The 21805-nt window shown below is 40.5% G+C and overlaps 1 protein-coding gene across 3 annotated transcripts in view; it reads left to right on the top strand.

Annotated features, from left to right (window-relative positions):
- Positions 1–21805, top strand: part of LOC101796866 (transmembrane protein 263) — a 191346-nt gene that overhangs the window by 44637 nt on the left and 124904 nt on the right. The window contains exon 1 of one of the 3 annotated variants that reach the window (XM_072038728.1): positions 19773–19812. The exons of the other annotated variants lie outside the window; for them this stretch is intronic. Coding sequence (XP_071894829.1) covers positions 19788–19812 — 25 coding nt within the window. The 5' untranslated portion in view covers positions 19773–19787. Of the gene's footprint in view, positions 1–19772; positions 19813–21805 lie in introns of those variants that run through there. 3 annotated transcript variants of the gene reach the window in all.

Below are 21805 nucleotides of genomic sequence, written 5' to 3'. Positions count from 1 at the left end.
TGCCTATTCTGACAACATGGATGTGTGGTATGTGTTAATTTTACCCATTTGCTGGACACTGTACTTGCTTAACCCTAGGGATATCGTTCTGCACTGATTCTGTGTGATGGAGTTCAGACGCCCCGCTTCTACATTTCTGATGTTTTCCTGTTATGGACATAGGCGGAACAAATACAGCCAGTCTTGTGTAATTGTGTGAAATGATGCAAGAGAATTTGTCAGGATTAAAGACTACTTTCTTTTGTAGCTATACTGTTCTGTTACCTTTCTCCTGCATGTGTTGGTGTGAAAGATGGATATATTTTTCTCTCGTAAATAAGACTGATAACTTGCGACTGCTGACATGGAAGATCAACTTCTCTGAGAGAAACTTGTAAAATCCTTTCCTCAGATAAAGTTATTGTGATCCCCTCTTGTGTCAAGTAACTCCATCTCTTCAAGTACATGCTGCCTAAGTAAGGGCATGCCCTTCAAAGCCAATCTTTCATCTCTTCTTCAAATCAGAATTAATTTTTGGCATGTCAGTCACTTCCATGGATTATGTCATCATCACTACAGTATTAGACTGGATTATTCATTTATTAAACTTTCTAAAGTAACATTTGGGCACATCCAGAATTAATATAGTTACAGAAATCTGTAGTAGATAATGAGTTGCATAGAGGCAGGGAAGCTGTCATATTTTGGCTAAAGCTGTTTACGACAGCAAGGTGTCTAGTGATACTAAGCAATGTGGAGACAGTAATAAGTCTGACTGCTTCTTATGTAATTGTCTAATTTTCTTGCCTTTGGCATCCTCTCCGAACTTACCAGACTGTGTGAAGATCTTAAGATTGTTACAGAGCAATTGATGAAGGTATAAAGGTGGACCTGTGTTACTGATAAGATACCCTGCAGTTTGTCTTATCAGCCATAGCAGATTGGGAAGGAAGTTGCCTTGGCATTTGCATGTTAATTGTTTTTAGTAAACTCTCGATTTACAAACTCTTAAAGGTAGAGTTAAATTCATTCTCTTTCCCAGTAATAAACTTCCCAGAGAGGATTCTGGAAACGTTGTGTGCGTAATAAAGCTGCCACATCAAATGGAAAGAGGCTGAGATGTTAGCTTCTTTCTGTGTGCAGCAGGGCTATGCAGGGCATGGCCGTGGCAGCCGTTCGTGTCCCACCTCCCATCTCCTCCTTCTCAGTCAAAAGCTCACATACTGAAGGAGGAAGAGTCTTCAGAAGAAGAAAGTTATGGTCATTCCTGTGTGTGCTTTGTTAAAGCATCGTTGCAAGCCTTCACTGAGTATTGATCCTCATGACTTCTGAGCAGGGAAATGCAGTTAATCCTACTTCATGGGTGAGGAGGCTGAATAAAAAAAAAACAAAAGCACAAACTATTGAGTTGTCCAAAACTACACAGCAAGACAGCAGTAAAGACAAGGAATCCCTGATTCACAGCAGTCTTTGTAGCCTTAAAGTTGTGCTCCGTTCTGATAAGTCTCATAGGCATGCATTCTGCTATTGCATGAAGTATGTCTTCACTCGTGTCCCTAAATTAGCCCAAGTAAGAGTTGTACCCCACGTCTGTAAATGGCTGTGGTTATTCCCCGGTGTGCTTTCTTGCTAGCAGCACCTGCTGAGGCTCCTGTGCAGGGCTCGGGCTCAGCGTGCTGCTGAGAACAGCTTTTATGTAACAATGAAGTTTGAAGCAGAAGGCCTGGGATGGTGGAGTAAATCAGCACTTTGAAAGGAGCACGCTGCAGTCATGGTGGGATGTGTATTCTCAGGTTTATTGTGGCTATTTTTAACTGCGCTTTCCCACTGTTGTTCAGAATAAACAAGAGCTCTGATTTACTGTTGAAAATAGGTTTTGTTTTGGAGATTGTTCTTGTGGAATGGGCTCTTTAATGTTTTTTCTGTTCCTGCAAGGACACAGGAGTAGCTCTTCTGTCTAATGAAAAAGAACTCTTTATTAAGTGGTAAATTAATGCAGGGTATTTAAAGCTCTCAAGTGACTCTCTGGCTATGGTGAAAGTACTTTTTTCTCTTACGACTTTACTGTGGGCTTTGTATTTTTTTTTTCTAAACTTTAGTAATGGTGCTTGCAAGCAAAACTGTTCTTCTCATGTGTTGGTGCCTTTGTAGGAAAGCTAAGCCTTGTATAGTTACAGGTGCATCTTGAGTGTAACTTCTACTGTTTCTTCTCTTTACAGTCTTCATAGAAGACTGTCTGAAGATGGTAGTATCAACCAGCAGGACTGCTATATAGTACCTTTAGTACAGCCTTTCCATTATAGATCTCCCCTGTGAGTGGCTTATCCCCTAGCTTAGATGTTTCAAGTGCTTTCAGGCTGAAACGAGGTGTATGAGTTCTCTGCCTCGAAGCAGTCCCCACCCTAATATTCCTTTAAAAGCAGGTTAGCTGCAGAGAGCGTAATGTAATCCTCTGCCTGCTTTCAGTATTTTCCAAGTGAATGTGTTTAAACACTTTCCAAACATTAAATTAATACTTGCAGCATTTCTGTCAAATCAGTGCCTTGGTAATAAGGATAAGCAGATCCACTTTATACATATGGAAATAGAAGCAAAGAGCAAAATGATTTACAGAAGGTCATAGATGTAGTGCTGGGAGTACAATAGAGTCTAGCACCACAGATTTCAGTCTGTTTTTACAATAGGATTCCTTAAAACAGCCAATAAATTGTCTATTTTTGCTTCTATCAGAGATTATCTTATTGTGACCTGAGAACTGTGTGTCATGGTGGTAAGGCTGTTTTTTAATGTGTTTGTATGGCTGTTGACTAATTGGGCCAACCTCTTGATCAGGGTTTCTTAAAGCAGCTTTAATAAAATAATAAATCATCTTTAGATTCTGTAACAAGTGACCTAATTACGTAGCACTGTCAGTAGGAAATACAGTGCTTTAGAGCTTCTCAGTGTCTGCTTTCAAACACTTAAATGTGTTGCATACACAGGTATATACTTCAGTCAGCCAGGATAAAGCCGAATGTTACCTTGCATCTATGCTAAGAAACATACCACATAGAGGGTGGACTATTTTGCTTAAGCTTGACATAATTATGCCATTTTCTCTCAGGGAAACAAAAGCCTTTGCTGTCAATGCTTCTGTGCTTGCAGGCTTCAGCAAGATAGTTTGAATTTCTTCAGTAATAATTTGAAGAGGGAACTTACAGTCTTTGTAAACTGGATGTATTAGTTTTTCACTTTAGTTTCTGTCCTTTTCTCCTTTCTCTGTATTTTCTGTTTCAGTTCTGGCAGATAGAAAAATCAAAAATATGATTCTGATTTGATCTTTGTATGTCAAGTGAGTTGTCTCTGTCTTCTCAGTGCATATGTCCTCAGGACACATCTTAGCCTCCGTGATTTCCTCAGGCTGTTGTTCTTATTCACTTGCCTCTGGACAGTAGTTGGCTTCATGCTTGTTTGAATGCTCTTCCAGAAATGTCTTCCTGTAAGCAATTGGTCACTGTACGTCTGCCTAGCAGCCTAGTCAAAAACTAGCAACTGCAAAGTCAGCTGCTTGGCATGAATATTTGGGGAACTGTGGGAGGCTTGGGTATACAGAAGCCTTGGCAGATGCTTGAGGCAATCATCTTGCATGTCTAACCTGAAATCTCTCATCTGGGAGAAAAAGGAGATACATTACAGCAGGAAATAAACAATTTTCTTAAGTGTTTAAATGGATAAAAGGAAGAAATGGTGAATTTAGACTTCTGCAGAGTCTTTGACTCAGCCTCTTGTGTCTACCTGTTATACAACTCTCCGTTATGCAGCGACACAAATAACTGAGTTTCCACACTATCATTCCTTTAAGACCAAATGGCAGCATTTATATATTTGTGTTTAATAATATAGAACTGAGTGCAGATCTTTAGTTTCCTGCAGAGACAGTAGTTGAAACCTGTGAAGTCTACACAAATGAATCAAGAATTTGAAGATTGACTTAGTTTATGAATTCTAATAGGCCTCTGTTTGCTATTGCATGCTAATAGGAAGATAGAGGAGGAAAGAGATAAAGGCACAGCATGTGTGAAAATAGAGATTCCATTAACCTGAGGTCCTGTGGCTTCTGATGCTCAAGCATCACTCAGAATGCATCTGCTCCCAAGACCTAGTTACTTCAGGGCACAGCTTCATGTATATTGATTAAGGGATCCAAGGGTGATTTTCCAGGTCTCTATAGGGTCTATAGTAGTGCAACGACTGAAGCAATTCAGCAGAGACCTGACCACAACTCCCACTTGTTATGACTTAAAAAGGGAGGAGATTACCAAAAGCTGAAGGAGATATGAAGTAAGGGGGTTAAGGGAGACAGTAGTAGCAAAGACTGGGGAGAGTACAGAGAGAGACAAAGGAAACAAGTCCAAAAATAACTGTTTGAAGTCCAAAATGTACTGGAAAAGGTAGCTTGCAGGAGTTTGACTTCACATGTTGCATTTTAATTTTTCTCTCTCATGGGCAAGCAAATTAGGAACAGCTTTCAAAGCAAAGTTTGCAATCTTTTTTCCCCGAATCTGAAGCTCTGTTTCTGTCGCAGAATTATCTGCTGTTCTGTGGCGACCAGATTGGTGCTTCTAGCTGTAACAGCTCACAATAAAATATCTACGTGCATGTGACACGTGCCTACATCTATGCATATACTGGGTGCAGCATTTCTCGTCACACCTTTTTCTACAAGTGCTTACCCACAAGCAAAGGCACTACACAGATGATACGGCACTTGCCCATGAAATGCTGAAGAGCTTCAGGTGATACTTAGGACCCATGGAACATGCACTGTAACCAAACCTACTGCTTTAGTTAAATTGTCAATTTTTTATGGCAAGCCAGTAGGCTGAAGCTGAACAGCTTTTTCTTTCTCTTCCCCTTTTGTAAAAATTGCTGTTGTTTCTCAAAGTGTCAATAATATGGGATTTTGATGCTCGTGCTAAACAGCATTGTTGGGTCTCCATGAGTCTCTGGCACATATTGGGGCAGATGTATGGCTCGGTGATGAACACACATGAATTTCAATTTACGTTCCTTTTTAAAACTCCCTTGATGTAGAGTCTCCTGTGATCTGAAACAGAGCAGATGAGTTTCCTGTGCCCGCAGCTCTCTGCAGGTGCAAGGCTACAGCCACATGACAGCAATCCTTTAAAAACTCTTTCTATAGTTCTGCTTGATGAGATCACGTGCAAATGAGTACCTATAGCAACACTTCCTGCAGTTGTCTTGAGGAGCAGGGGGTTATAGAAATATCTAGCACAATAAGTGGCATTCACTTTTGTGTTTTATTTGGGCTTACAGACCTGCTCTAGTGCATTGTTAGAAATCAACAATAAAGTTCCTAGTTGCATTTAATTTTTTTATAAATTATAATTTCTTCCTTGCTTACATACTGTGTCTGTTTCTCTTGCTGATGCATATGATAAGAGCTTTATCAAGCACACATGCTTCTGTCTTGTGCATTTTCCTTTGTTCCCCCACAGTCTGTGTTCATATGAACACTATTTTTTTTTTTTGAAGCAGCTGGACTGAAAGACATCATGCTACCATTTTGAAGAGGTACTGTAGTGTAAGGAAAACTGAGTAGGGGAGGAAAAACGCATAATCAATCAGTTGATGATAATTCATCCTGACTTTTATGCAGAGAATTGCTCATTGTTGTTTTCACATTAGCCCCAGAAGTAAGTAGTATCATGAATTATGATATTGAGCATTGGTTCACCAGTCGGATTGAAGTTATTGCCTCTGAGTAGCCAGACTGCAAAGAGGGATAGTACCTTCGCAGTCAGGTAAGAAAAACTTTTCATCTAAGAGGTAATCCAAGCTCCTCTCATAGATCTGCAATACCAGATGCAGTGACAAACTGTAATTCTGAGTCGCAGCTTGTCTGTAACTAGCAAATCACTGAACCCTAAGAAAGCAGCCAAGCACACGCTGACTCTTCATAGCCACTAGATGCTCCCATGTGCTGTGCTGTTCTCCAGGGGATTGTCACGGCCGCGTGGTCTCTGTCTGCCAGAACATTGGGGTATCATCCCTGCCAAAGAAAGTGCATGTGTTCTGAGCACCACGATGCAGGGCTGTGCGTGTCAGCAAACAGTCAGTATTAAGTGTCACATTAGAAGTGGCAGCTGCCTTCCACATCAAGCAATGAGGAGCCACAGGGAGAATGGCAATTAACCTATGGGAGCTAGTGATGTGTTGACAACATGAAAAATGTGGGGTGTCAAAGTGTAGTAGGGGTTTGGAGTGAAAAGACTTACCTTTCCTTTCCTTTCCTTTTTGAAACTGACTGGTCTGAATTTGTAGATAACCACAAAAATAAAAAACAAAACAAAACTGTTTTTCAACACTAATAATATGGATAATGCTGTACAAAACACCTAAACATCAAAACATTTTTGCTATCTTGTTTCCTTTTCCCCCTATTTTGAGAGTGCTATTGCATAGGAATTGTTTACATATATTATACGTACATACATATTGCATAGGATATCTTTACATTCAATTATATTTATAATGAGATTCTACACTCCTTTGAGTTGTCTTATCTGAAAATCAACTTTACCAGCGTTGGTAGTGCATTTCTGTCAAAATTAAACCTTATCTGGGCTCTTACAGAAGCAGTGATTAAATAACCCAATTTAAAATAAAAGCAATGGTTTTGAGAAGAACAATTTTTTTATACCTATTCCAAGTTTCCAACCGCAGTGTCCAGTGACAGTCTGATCTTTGGTCAGGTAATGCTGCCTCTGTAATGAGTGTCAATACAAAGCAAGAATGTGATTATATTGTCACTTCATAGATAGGATATAAATAGAGTTTTAACAGATTCTCTATCACTTGCAAGGCTCCTGCTGCTCACTGGTGGTGGTGGTGATGCCTTGAAATGTTCATTAAAATGACTTGAAGTGTTGTTTAAGCCCAGTGTGTCTCACAGTCAGTTTTGTTGGCTGCTGTTTTCAATTCACTGTATCAATCAGGACTTCAAGTCTCTACATTTTAATTTCTTTTGCATCAGAAACAACTTTCTTGGCTCATTTGCACACCTCAGTTGCATAAATTGCCTTCTCAGCTGTCAAAAGTAGGTAATGGACTGCTTTGTAAAGAGTCCCTACTCCGAGGACGCTCGAAAGCTTTTTCAGCGTCCAGAATCTGGATTGAAAATGCACAAAACATTTATTTAGACTTGTCTGAAGATTAAATACTACAATTTAGGCACCATCCAGTATTTTTAACAGCAAACTGTAAAGGTTCAGCCAACGAACCTAGTAGTGTATTAGATGCTGGATGCTGACAAGCACTGTCAAACACTGAGCATGTAGATGAGTTTGGCAGGATTTTAGGATTCTTATCAAGCACGCAGAAGTAGTTTCAATGGGTATCCAGAGCTCAAGTGATTTCCCTTCGCACACACTCAAAAAGGTGAAAATGTGGGCTCTTACCATCCGGATGAATTCTTTCTTTGCCTTAGAGAAGCCACAGAAAAAACGCTGAAAGCAATTGCGCCGGCCCACTGTAGCTATGAACTTTCAGTTCAGCAGCTCTAGTGCTTGATACAGACGCTTTGTTTTAACTCATCTGTTACATTCCAACTGTAAAATCATAAAATTGATCAATGACTTAGTATTTTTGCAATGTGAAACCACTGTGCAGACTTCAGAAAAAGCCTGGCTTCTTCTAGCTCTTTCTAAAAACTCACATGGATGAGTTTTCTTACTGTTTTTTTCATTGTGCCTCATAATGTGCAAGTCCAATACATTGTTTGCATTAGGCAGGACCATGTAACCTTCTGTATAAAATGACGAGAGGGCCTCTTGGGGCTAGTTAAATTAGTGGTCCTTGGAGCAGGCATCTCTTCTTGCAGTTAGAAATCTCTTAACTCCTTGCCTAAAAGGGCAGCAGTACGTGTCAACATTTTGTCTTCTTGAGACCACAAGGAGATTAGTCACAACTTTCTTCCCAGGCTTCAGAACCAGCCATTTTTGCTGAGCATAATCCCTGGCTTAGGTGCTATAAACTAAAACGTGTTTTGTTTGCATACCCTCACTCTCTGTCTCTTGTAGACGAATAAATCAGCAGTGACTAGCTGACTCACCCAGCAATCAAAATCCTATTGTTTGCCTTGGTAGTGATTGCACCAAACAGGGTATATTTTGTGATTTCAGGCTTCTGTTTTCCTTATTGGAAAGCATTCTTCACTTCTGTGTCACCTTATAAAAGGTGAGCTGCCCGGATAACTCCCTGGGGGCGGTCAGTTCTAGCTCTGCTACGGCTGAAGAGGAGACTGCGGTAAGCCTGGCAGCTGTTGGGATTTGAATTTCTAATGGCTGTCAGAAGAAAATGGTCTCTGCATTAATACAACTCAGCTTTCGTTGTATTTCTAAAACAGCCCTAAAATTTCAGTGGCTATACCCAATCTGAAAGGGTAACAGTCATGGATGATGACACGCTGATACTACGTGGTAATTTCAAATTTGTCTGTGGAAAAAATCTTATGTGTGAGTATTAAAAAAAAAAAGAAAGAAAGAAAAGGAAAAAAAGGAGGGTGGAATTTGCTCTAAATAGCTGAAATATGTGCTGGGGGAGACCTGGTAGCTTGGTGTCCTGCAGAAGCCAGTAGTGCTAAGGTCATCGCTGTCCGCCATTTGATGATATAGAGGAGCTGCTGGAACAGCTCTCTCACCTCAGTTTGTTTGGGGGCAGAAAATGGGCTATCGATAAGGAATTTTACAATCCTTTACCCAAACCCCGTGGGATCAGTTGCACCCGAGCAGGGCAGCTGGTTTCAGAGAGCTGCCAGCTCCATGCCCATGAGCACGAGCTCGCGGTGGCAGCGTGGGCCGGGGGGCTGGCGGCGCCGCAGGCCGCGCTTGGGCTCGGAAACTCTGGCTCAGCGTGCAGGTGGGAAACTCCTGTCAGCCTTGTGGCAGCACAATTAACAGTTTCGTTGGAGTTATCCTGAAGCTATTTCTGCTGTTACTAGAGAAACAGAACCCGGACTGTGAATATGGGTTCAGCTCAAATTTTCACTTTGTCCTGGTCACTTTTTTAGGAGCGTGTTGAAGCGCAGCATCCGAAATGAAATGCTTCTTTTTGCAACTGAAATGAGATTGGCGATACTAGGCTAGATTTTAATTGCTTTTGGTTCCCAACATGCTCCGTGTTGCTAGGTACTACATAGCTCAGCACTACATCAGTCTGCTGAAATGAATCTCAGGAGAGGAATAACAGGATTGGGGAGCTTGCGAATTAGGTGTGATGTACAATGTCAATGAGGTGGGGGAGGAACGGACTAGAATTGGCCTTCAACAGCTTTTTCTAGTCCAGGAATAAGAGAGACTGGCAGAGGGACAAATTTAACCCTTGGGCTCAGAGCTGCAGCAGCCGTCGGGGCTGTGGGTCAGAGCTGAGGTATGCCAGCAGAGCTCCCTCCATCTGAAGCATCTGCCTTCCCTCTGCTTGACTTTGTTTAGTATGAGAGCTTGCTTTTGTGAGTGCTAAAATATGCCTGTGTACAGGCATATACCAAATATCCATTTGTACTGCGTGTTAAGACTTTCTGTGTATTTCTCAAGAGGAGAGGTGAGAAGGATGTGGACTCTCCGTGCTGTGTTTGTGTGGAGATGGCAAGGCAGCTTTGTCAGCTCCGCTGAGTTCCTTGAAAGGGCATGCTCTGAAGGCACCGTGAAGAGCAAAGCGCTAAGAAGAGAAAGTTAGAAAAAGGGCTTAGATGAATAAGCTGCTGACAGCCCCATTGTATTCCTAATAATCCATCTCACCGGAAGAAAAACTTCTAGTGCAAGCCTTGAATTTATTTTACATCTATCATGTTTTGTAGTCCTGGTGCTGTCTCTGATTCAGGTTTCTCATACTCTCCATCTCTGAGGTAAATTAAATACTATTGAAACAGCTGTCTGTTGCCACAGAGAGTATTGCTTCTATGTGAAAGACAAAAGTTTTCCGTAGGATAGAAATTAGATAGGTTCCTCTGGGGAGAATTATTTCTAAGTCTAAATGTCAGCCAGTCGAGTGCAGCACCCATATTCTCATGTGTTTTTCGGTGTTGGGCTTTGCTATTATTGCTGAAAAGATGTGTCCTGACACAAGGGAGGCACCTGAGAATGAAATTTCTGCTAAGGAACAAAAAGATGTACTTCAGACACTGCTATTTGAGAGTATTACATGCATTTGACCTGAAAAGTTTTTCCCCAAACTGCATATATTGGATCGCTTTCATTCACTTAGTGCAGTAATTCTACCAGAAGAAGGTATGCAAGGCTTTTAACACCTAGTTCTTGTGAACATCATGATGCTTTTTGCTTGTAGTTTTCATCCTTTAGAAACTGCTATATTTATTTTATAAATATGTTTCTACTGAAATCTGCGTACAAATTTGAAAAGTGCATGTAGATAGAAGCTGTGCCATCTTCTCATCTTTCTTCTCTCCCCTTTCCTTCCATTTCCTACAGTACGTGAAGAAAACATTATCATGCACATAATTGTGCTAGCCATATTTTGATGTTCTAAGACGAGTATTATTTTGTCCCACTGGTATTTGTTATAAATTCTGCATATGCGTAGACTATGTTGAAAGGATATGAAGCGCTGCACTCTAAAAACCTCTAAAGCTCTAAAAAAAATCTTTAGGTAAGACAACCTTTAGCTGCTCCCTCTGTTTATCTGTTTTATGCTTCTCTTTAGTGACATGCTCACATACTAATGTTGTTTCCTACAGAAACTCTGCCTTCTTTAGTGCTTTTGCTTTTACTCGTTCTTTGTGGGCATATGACTTCAAGTATTGGCTATATTGCAAATCTCTCCGTAATGTCAGAAATGATTTCTTCTCACAGGCAGTTCTGTAATATTGCTGCCATAGCAGTGCTTGGCAAGTACGCATTGTAGCAGGAAGATGAGGAGGAGATTTTACTCCGTTAAACTGAAACTGGAGCACAAAAGGATCTTTGATTCAGTTGTGCTTTGGCTTCTGTGTGAGAGCACGTTTTGTGGTGCGGATCTCCCCTCCGCCCTTAGAGTGGGTGGCTTTCTTGTGCAGGCAGAAAGGTGGGGTAGGAGTTGAGCCTGTCCTGCTCCTGGTTCCGGGCCCTGACCTAAGCTAGTGCCACGGCTGCAGAGAGCTCCCTCTGCTCCATGTGGCCGGGGGAGTCTCAGGCTCTGAACTTCTTTCCTGCCAGGATGCGCACAATGGAGTTTTTCAGAACCTTGTAATCAAATAAAATCGCGAACCTTTGGATTTCTTAGAGTGGAAAAATGAGGATTTGCAAACATTCTGTGTTTGTTCTGTGTTTTGCCTCTTGTTCTGATAATCTTTAGAAGTTGATGAGTGGTGGTTAGCCTTTGATTGCATCTTGATGTAAAGTAACTCTTATGTTGACAGTTCTCCATAATTAATTGGTAACAGACCAACGTTTCTGTATGGATCATTTTCACACTTATTTTCTACTTCTACCTGCCACCCAAAACATTTTTATTGTAGCAGGTCACCACACAAAAGCAACTGGATAAACAAATTACTGAAATCGTCAGCATCTCCTTCGGTAACATGGATTTTTTCATAATGAGTCCACTTCTTCTACAGAACAATACAGACTGCCTTATTGCCACTGCTGTGGCCCTCTCTGAGTCAAACATTTCATAAAATGGATATGCTGTGGCAGAATGTATGGAGGCAATGATAAACTACTTTAGCAGGGTTTCCTTTCCTGTTTCTGTTCACTAGCAAAATGGATAATGAGGTAGTTCCTGTGTAGTCCTGGGGTTTTCTTCTTTTTGTTCTTTTAAAACACCTGGGTCTTTTCTGGCTACTGTTCTGATATTTCTGATAGAACATATTAAGTAGCAATCATATTGCAGAAATTTGAAAAGTTTTGTTTAGCTCTCATAAGGTTAAATTAATTTTTCTTTGAAGTCAAGGAATAGCTTTGTCTTTCCATCTTGGATAAAAATGTCAGAAGGAGTTAAATTTTAATTCTGACATGCTAGACTACCTTTTCCACCAAATAACTGTGATATTTCATACTATGTCTGAAAAACAAAAAACAAAACAAAACAAAAACACAATTTTTCTACATTCAACCCCTGTTGTCTCACTAGCTCCCAATGGAAAGGATTCAGATACTTGGGATTATAAATAAATAAATAAAAGATAATCAGTTGTTGCAGGTAGAAAAATAATTTTAACAACTCAAGAGACAAATGAAATAGGGCAAACACAGAAGAAGCTTGGACATCAAAGTGCTTTGTCCGAGAGTAAATGAGGACTGCATAAACAAATGGGACCTGGACAATCCTCATTTTCCTTTCAGTAGAAGCCAGAAAAGAACAGAGTCATCTGGGAGTCATGTAGTTGTCTTTATGGTGTGATCCATAAAGGCTCAGTCCTAAACGCATTGAGCCAATCTTGCACGCATTTAACAAGAGAATTAGCTTATAAATCTGCAGCTGTTGTATGCTGAAGCACAGGATGTGTGAGTTTACATGCCAGGCTTTAGATTTCTAGCTGCAGTTTTACTTGAACTGGGAAATCAAGGTCTTATGGAAAACCTGCCAGATTGGCAAGAACAGACGTGAAAAGTATTGAGCTGGAACGGTCCCATCCAGGCTGCTGAATGCTAGTGATAAGAAAGCTTCAGGTCAACTGATCATTACCAATATATAGCATTGTTAAACGGATTAAGGAGCCCTTATGCTCTAGTTAGCCCCTGTGTTTTGAAGGTGCTTTGTCTCCACCCGCACAAAGCTGTGCTACCTGAAGCCAGGTGTTCACAGTCGCGATGGTGCGTGCAGCCTGGGGGTAGCCCTTGTGAAACTGTACCCGTGCCAGCTTAAAGCTAAGGTAGGTCTCTGAGAAATGTATTTTTTCTTTTCTGTTTTCTTACGCTTCATTAGAGCTCAGTGTTCCTTACACATACCATATGTATGTGTTTTCCCCAAAAGAAAGGCAGCACCACCAAGGAGCAGTGTCTAGCTGCACACAGTAGCTCCTGTAGTTCCCATTTGCATTCCACAATATAACAAAGTTAAAGATAGATAGAAATTTTCAAAGTGATGCTCAGGTTTGGCGGGGAGGGGAATGAATTAATGAATATTAAAGGGAGGGTTTAAAAATCTCTTGATATTAGGATAAAAAAAAAAAAAAAGCTCGCTCCTGACTAAACATAAAACGAATAGACAAAGTTCCCAGATTAATTGATTATGTGGAACACCGAGCACTGTTTAAGTTGATCAGATACCATTTGGTTTGTCCAGCATCTCTTAGGAAAGTACGTGAAGAGCAAGGTCTGAATCCTAAGTTTTTCTTGCTTCTGAGTGATTTATTCTCTGAACTGTCCTTTCCTTTATCTATTTACAAATTACAAGTCACCCAGCATTAGTCATCCCTCTTGTTCACAAAACCACCTGAACCATGGCTTTATGAGAAAGTAAGCTGAATTTTAGTCCTGAAGTACTCTTCTTTGTTCCCTACCTAAGGATGCCACAGCTCCTGTCCATATTGCATCTCTTTTGTAGTTAAACAAAGGACGTGTTTTAGAGCCTCGCAGTCTGCTAATCAGCTAAAATGACCTCTTACTGCTCCAGGTAGGTTTCTTTGTATCGGTGCTGGAGTAATTCCATGCAGATTTTTCAGACTAATTGAATCCCAGATATAAGAGGTAATGAAGACATAGCTGGTCATCTACACTCTCCTGAGTCCCTGTGGTATGCAAGGTTGTCCCTACTGAATATTTATGAAGGCTTATCTATTTTATGTCTGAATATTTATCCGAGAGTAGATGCTTGCAGTCTTGCCCAGAAGAGCATGCCATATTCTTTCTCCTAACTGTAACTAAGTTTTTCATAGTAGCAAGACTCAGCTCTCTCCAGAGTTATGTTCTTGCTAACATCTTGAATAGTGTATTTTACTGCCTCTCCATGGACATTTTGAAGGTATTGGCAAGCTATTATCTTGGCATCTAATCTCTTACCTTCAAAACTGGATATATTTTTGCCTTTGTGTGTCTGTTTCTGCTCTTTCTGTTATTCATGGCTGCCTCTTTCCATTTTGCTTCCTTTTATCTGAAGTCTCACAGCTTTGGGTAAGGTGTCGTTTAGACCCCTGCATACTGAGCCACAGAATGCATTAATGGAACAATTTAGGGAGCTCTCTGCCTGTAGCAGTGATTCTTACCTCTTGCCCTCCTTCCATGGACTGACTGAATTGACTTCTTTTTACCGGGTGAGGTCTCAGGGGTGTCATTTTATGTCTTGAGTAGATTGAAATTTGGACACATTTCCTTTGTCCATGTTTTCTGTTTTTTTTAGTCTTCATGTTAACTAGACATCACTGTCCGTGTGGCTGGTACTAATGTGTTCCTTTTCATTGCATAGACCATGCATGTTTTAGAGACAGTGGATTTGCAGGAGCGGAGTATAGGAATTTGCAGGTTTCTGATAGAGCGGTCATGATTTGAGCACCAAAGCGAGGTGTGGGAACTTGTTCTCTAAACCCCTCTCTGTCCTCGAGTTTTAGACAAGGTATGTGTATTCCTCGTCTCTGCTCTTCCACCTTTACATTGAAGGAACAAACCTGACTAATTCCCACAAAACATAGCATTTTTTTGTGCCTTAATAAATGTTAGTAAGTTGAACAAACATGAAAATTGCTCTACAGTATTGCTTTGTAACTTCACATGTATTTCCCTTTCCCTGACATGAGTAGCTTTGACAACTTAAATGGGTTGGGTTTCTCTGAAGCCTTTGAAAAGAAATAGCAGCTGGTGCACCTTCTTTCCTTGAGAGGTGTTTGCATGCTTTCCTCACGTGATTACTGTCTTTTTGTGAAGGAAACCAGCTTTTCTCCTGAGTTATTAATCTCAGATGAAGACTTTGCCTGCCATCCTTGGGGCAGGACCAAGCTGTGCTCTAGCTGTCTGCAGAAAGGAGTGGTGCTGGGAGGTTCCCGGACAGCTGTAACAAACCACATGGTTCAGTTCCAGGGGAAGCACATGAGAACCTTGCAGGCAACACTCCTGTGAAGCAGCGCTGGAAGAAGAGGAGAGAGGAGGAATGATCCAGCAGTCTTCCTCATGGATGTATTAGGTAATGTAATGGCCCATGGCCCATTAAAGCTAGGCCATCCCTACAGTGTATTTCATAAAAACCTGGTTGGAAACACCACGTTTAAGTGAAAGCTGGAAGGAGGAATGACTAGGAAGTTAAACATCATTCCTGTAGCTGTTTTTTAACTTAATTTTCCAGTGCTTCATGTAAAAATGTTCCAATTTCAGTCATTGTTGTGGATACTCAGTTCCCACTTGGACAATACAGGGAAATGGTCAGCTGCCATCTGCTAACAGAAGTACCAGGCCTCCCTGCAGTGTACACAGATGCGGCTGGAAGATCCCACTAAAGAGCCAGATACTGCATGTGTGAACTTGAAATAAAATTGGCGAGTGCCCTGGGAGTGTTGCTTTCTGGGAGTCATGCCCATCACCAAGCTGATTGCATCCATGTGTTTCAGTGCTGTGCAGCTTTTAAAAGAAGTCTGAAGGATTGCTTTGAATATCTCTAATAGAGGAGGATGTGATTTGAAAGGCACTTCTAAAACTACCTAGGTAAAAATAAATGAAATATGTTAGATAATGAAAAGCCTTTGAACTCCAGTGATGCATCTAGAGTGGTAATGTTCAGTACTTGTTTTTATCTTATTAAATGTATAGTAGCACTTAAATTGTTTTGCTTTAACACCTCCACATAGCACAGGCTGTAAAAAAGGAGAGTTGACTTCACGGTAACTATTAGCAAGGGACTCTCAAGTCGCACAGCATTATCACTGTTATTGCATATTCTTATGAATATACAGATGGGAGGGACCACTGGATCATTGAGTGTGCTCCTCCATAACAGCAACAACTGCGTGCGAGGTGTTAAACTTGGAACATTCACAGAATATGAGCTCTGTGTATTCCGAGTGTGCTTCTCACCAACTTAGAATGAGTTGATAACCTGTAATAACAGACCAGAAGTTGCAACCATAATATGCCATCAATCAGAACAGGAGAGTTCGAAGATACCACACGTGTATTGGGCATAAACATTTGCATAGTATTTATCTGCATAGGATTTATTGGCTAAAATTTGTAGATTAAATTAGGAATTAGATTGGTAAGATTTTTTGCCACTCAAAAATGAAGAACTGCACTGGGATACAAGGCAGTGGCACTGCATAGACTTTCCTTCCACTCCTTATTTTTGTAAATGTTTTAACATCAAACATGAGCAGAATGTATCGCTTTGGCATCTGTCCATGTAATTGCACTAAACAGCGACACATCCTACCCAACTTTCTGCCCATCTGTGGCCATTTTCTGGGGCTCTGCAAGAGAGGAAAATATGGATTGAAAAGAGGAAAATTTCTGTTTTGAATCCTCCACATTACTGAAGAAGATCTGAACCTGGTGTTTGTAGAAAGTAAAAACAATGCAAACAAACGGTGATCCGGTCCTTTTTCAGGACTATATTGGAATGCCAACCACTTACACTGATCTTTTATAAGCTTTTCAGCATATCTTCAAACAACACAGGTTTCTTGCTTCCTCCAAAATATGGGAAAACCATTCTGGAACTTCATTCTAGAGTCTTAATTTCCTGAACTTCACTGCCAGGACTTGGATACAACCATTTTATAACTGCTTGGTCCCCAACTGAAACACTGTCCTTGGACTGAAGTAGTTCAGTGTTCTTCTTCCTGTATGCTTATCCCTTCTACCTACCCTCTCTGCATTTGTAAGGAGAAACTGATTTCTCTTTTAAAGAGACTCCATTGCCCTAATCATGCCATAACCTTTCTGTGCAACTTTTCCAGCTTAAGCTCCTCATCCTTGTATGCAGATGAACACAGAGGTGGTACAATACTTCAAATAAGACTACAAGCACCTGGAAAACTACTCCAAAAGGATCAACAGAGATGCATAAGGAATTTGGTGAGCAGCCAGCAGCACCCCTGGAGCGCTTGTCCATGCTCTCTCCTGCAGGGGGGCCAGTCTGTGAGGGCCTCTTCCCCAGCACTCGCAGCCTCAGCTCTGTGTTCTGCACCTTTCCTGTAAACACATGCTCAAACCCATGCCCCCCACCCCTGGCAGGGAACAGGAGAGGCCAGAACATTAAACAGAGTTTTATCTTACTCACAACAGCTTTGCTTTCAAAACAAGAGGAGATTTGGAAAAATGTTTGGCAGCAGTCCTCCCTCAGCCTCAGGTTTGACAGGATCAGTTAGGTTATACAGGATTCCTCCGTCCTCTGCTCCTGCCATTCCTGAGCTCTTTCAGCCTGCTAATCTCTATCTCTCTCTGCAGCTGTTTGAGTAAGCTTTCCTAGCTGAATTGCTCATATCTTTTTGCTGCTTTTGTACTGCATATCTGTCCTGAAAAACAGGGTAGCGTCTTACCTTCTGATCTCCTTGCTTGAGCAGTCAGTGTGTAGTCTCTGGTGAGGAGGGGATGTGAGACTGGAGTGGGAGGCTCGCGATGACAGCGCATCAAGTCCTCTCACACACCAGAGGAAGCACAGAGTAGTTTTTACTTGGGCTTGGTGTAGGTGCTACCAAGGTCAAACGCGCTGTTCATTTGCAAATCTGTCCCGAAGCACATACAGATGCCTACTGAGCACCCCTGTCATATGGAGATGAAATGGAAACAAATCTGCTTCATAGTGCCTCAAATTTAAAGCTAGCAGGTGTGTGTTTTTTCTTCCTCATGCTGTGAAATCCCTTACTTCAGTGCTTGCAACAGTTACCAAGTTGCCTTTTGAAATTGGTCTTTGTTTTCTCCTTGCTTTTGAACCTTTTTCGTATTGATATTTTTCACCCACTGCATGAGGCAGTGACAAGAAAAGGTATTTTCTTCATCTTGGCATAAGAATGGTGATAGATAGGGGCTCTTGAGCCTATACACCAGTTGAACTATTGCTAAATTATGATACATCTTTGCTTCCATTCCTTTGCTCTCTCATTCTGCCACCTAAAAAGAGATAACAAGGGGGTAAGCTGCTTTCAAAAGTAGGAAACCTGAGGGAAGAAGACCATCACAACTAGCAGAAAGAAAAGGGATGCGTTGTACATGGAAAGGAAGAGGTGCCAAACTGAGGTTAGTCATGGGGAGGCTGGAGCAAAAGCTGATGGGCAGCATAAACCCAAGTGGTGCTGGAAGGAAGGTGTGGATATGTTTGGTGTTTATCATTGCAGGCACAGGCAAGTTCACAAATCTTGTTAAAATGGTCACACAGCAGATACGGGTTTAACCTTGACACATACTGAAGCATTTTCTTAAAGCGTTCAGTTTTCAAATCAGTGTCCATTTATTGCATAGAAAAAAATAGCGCAGGTGCAGTAAATCTCTTCCAAGACAGAGAGCTAACAGTAAATCTCTTGTTATTCTCCCTTTGGATAAGGCACCACAAAGCTGTGGTGCATGTGAACTGCTTGCTGGTGCCACAACGTGCAGTGAGGTTCTCTGGTCTGGTGTACTGGTGGAAGCTGGGCAGGCATGCTGCAGCATTTATGCTCCCCCAGCAAGATTTGTCAGGCACAACTGAGACAAATGGATGGATGTCTTGCTAAATGGTTGGACGTCATGCTGTTCCCAGGCTGTGGAATTTAGATGAAACTAATGGTAAAGCTCCAAGGAGTAGGGGTAGTCACAATGTGCTATTTTTCTTTTTACTGTTGGAAATCAGACTAAGAATTCTTCTGTAACTTTTCTAAGGAAAAGCAACAGTTGATTTTATTTTTTGTTAATTAGGTGCAGTAACACGTACATGATGTGGATGCGCATCTCTGAAAATTTTGCTCTAAATGAGTTCAGTACTAGAAAGACCTTTTTAATGCAGTTAACAAGGCAAACAAAAACCCCAAACAAAAAATGCCTTTACCTTTCAGTCATTTGTAGACAATTTAATTCTTAATCTAGCATTTCATTTTTAATGAAATTCTAATCTTTTGGTGTGGTAAATGAAGACCTTTCGATTGTTAGGCCACTTCAGTGATGATTTAGGAAAGTAACCCTGCTAAATGGATGCATTACACAACACTTAAAATCAGCTGAAGTCATTGTACCTTGGGCACATGTTGGATGTAAGACATGAATTCGACTGTTTTGCTGAATAAGAATTTATCATGGGCTTTCCATTCTCATATCTCTTTAGAGCACCCATTATTCCTCGGAGAAGCAAGGAAGGAAGCAAAGCACTAACTTTAGGTAAATAAAATATTAAATTGTCTGTTGAACTTCTGGGAAACCATTTTTACCCTTTTCAGTACTGGAAGGAAAATATAAAAAGACTTATTTTCATTTTCATATTTCATTTTCGTGGGATTTATAGTTTTAATAATGCTGCATTCCTCAATAGAACTGCCATCCTGTTTTGTTCCTTCTAAAGATGATTTGTAAATTAAAACATATATCTCTATATTTTTAAAAATATATCTAATAATATTAATTGAACAGCAGTAGTTTTCGTAGATCTATTAAAGCAGACATGCAGACTTTGAGCATTTTTGCTTTCAGTATCCAGAACTTTCCATTCAAGAAATGAATTCAAAGCTTGTCAAGTTGTGGAATTCCTGTCTGAATTTTTAGGTTGGCTAAATATTTGAGAACATTCTGCAAAAGAGGTTTTAAAAGGAAGTTATTATTTCAAGATTTTACAAGAAAATTGCACTGAAGAACTGAAGCTTTGAGTTCTTGGCTCAGCCTTTGCTCTCTTATTTGTCAGCTCATACATGGGTTGTGCTGCTGATGGTGGGATCTCACAGGACACAAGGTGAGCTTCTAGTTTGAACCTATGTAACCGGACATTTTGGAAGCTTAGAGTCATGGAATCATTTAGGTTGAAAAAGACCTCTAAGGTCATGATGTCTAACCATTCACCTAACACTACAAGACCACCACAACCACGTCTCTTAAACACCTCCAGGACTGGCAACTCCGCCAGGACCCTGGGCAGCCTAACTGTCCTTTCTCCGAAGAAATTCTTCCTGATACCCAATCTAAACCTCTTCTGGCACAACCTGAGGCCCTTGCCTCAAATCCTGACTTGTGTGTGGTTTGTCAGATGATGTGTAGTTATTTTGCTTGTGAATCGACCTCAAATTTAGACAGTCCTAAAATTTCATACCTCTATTTCACACGTATTGTATATAAACAGAGTACCAACAAATGTGTTGGTAATGGAGAGAGAATGCTTTCAGTGACTCCTCAAGCATATGAGAAAGGCTTTTCCAGAATTTGGATATTTTATTAGTGGGAAAATGCGAAAGTAGTTTGTTTTCTGATCTCTGTTTTTATGACATATGGTTAAAATGGTAAGGTGTAATCCCTCTCCATCCTGCTGAGCCTGCCCTTTGAAAAAAAAAAAGGTCACTGTAGTTTGTAATGTCCTGTGTTAATCTGTATCTAAATTCAGCAGGCTGTTCTGTTGACTTGATGCATTACAAATATACAAGTTCATAAACAACAACAGCAACGTAACATTGGGTAGAGACCTAAATACAAAAGGAGTTTGCGATGTCAGCTTTATTAACATGTAAGCCTCTCTGTTATATTTGTGGTAGCTTATATTGCATCTCTTCCCAGTTTTTCACTGACTCTTGTCAGGCAATGCATCTTGTGACTTTTATCTGATTAAGTATTTTCATTATAAATGATGAAACAATTTCTGGTGAGCATTGCTGGGGGAAGTCATATTTCCAGTGTATTGGGCCTTCATAGCTGAGGCTCCTTTTTGAATGGCTCCAGTTTTATTAGTTGATTAAAAATAAGCTTTTACAATACACACTCCTCCTTTAGAAAAGTTATTATTCACCCAAATGCAGCTTGTGGAGGTAGATAGAAAGCTTTGAGATGGAGGATTAGAGATTACATGGAGTGAGGTCTCCAGATATTCCAAGTTTGAGATGTAAAGCTCTTTCAAGGATAGAAAATAAATGCCTTTGCATAGGTTGAATGGGAACTAATTCCATATGTTGCTCTGTGGTAAACATTGATTTCCTCCTGAATTCAAGAAGTTTAGAAGGTGTGAAACCATCCTTAATGCAAAGAGCACCCAGTGCATCAGTGGGGACAGTTTTTGCAGTTACTGTGGTTTACTGCAGTGCTCACTGTTGTGAGTGTAGCAAGGCATTCTTTTAGCTTTTCAGAGTATGTAAATTTGCAGAGATTTAAGCTGGGAAGCAGCTTAAGGTCTTTCTTGTGAAACACATTTGGAAGATGTTCTGCATGTGGCTATCTTCCAGCTTTATTCTTAATATTAAAATCAATAGAAGTTTATGCTCCTAAACCTCTCTTGCAAAAGATGAATTGATGGCCAGTTGTGGGGAGCAAATTACAGCAATACTGTATTGGATTTTTAAGGGAGACAGATAGGTGTCCATCTAACATTATTGCTGCCATTCTGTTTTAGCAGATGTCTTCTCTTTCCTTCTCTGTCACCATACTGGAAAAATAAATGGGCTTAGTAATTCTAATGAGCTAATTGTGTTCCTCAGTTGAAACAAAACAAAACCTGTGATATATTTTAGAATACCAGGACAAATAAAATGTCCTTTTCCTTCAAAGTGTGGTCTAAAGTGCTAAGTTTAACAGCTGTTGGTAACCCAGGTTCCATGTTTCATTCTGCCATAGTCACTAAATGTCTACTTTGCCAAGGAATTGTCTCAGGAAAGCACTGTCATTAGGTAGTATATTTCATCTTCTTTATATGTGTCACCTTTTTCTCAATTTCTCTAAAGTCAGATAATTTAAAAACAAGAGCTGTA

This window comes from Anas platyrhynchos, chromosome 5 (assembly GCF_047663525.1).
Source record: "Anas platyrhynchos isolate ZD024472 breed Pekin duck chromosome 5, IASCAAS_PekinDuck_T2T, whole genome shotgun sequence".
In the NCBI taxonomy this organism is placed as follows: domain Eukaryota; kingdom Metazoa; phylum Chordata; class Aves; order Anseriformes; family Anatidae; genus Anas; species Anas platyrhynchos.
This window is presented reverse-complemented; position numbering and strand designations above follow the sequence as displayed.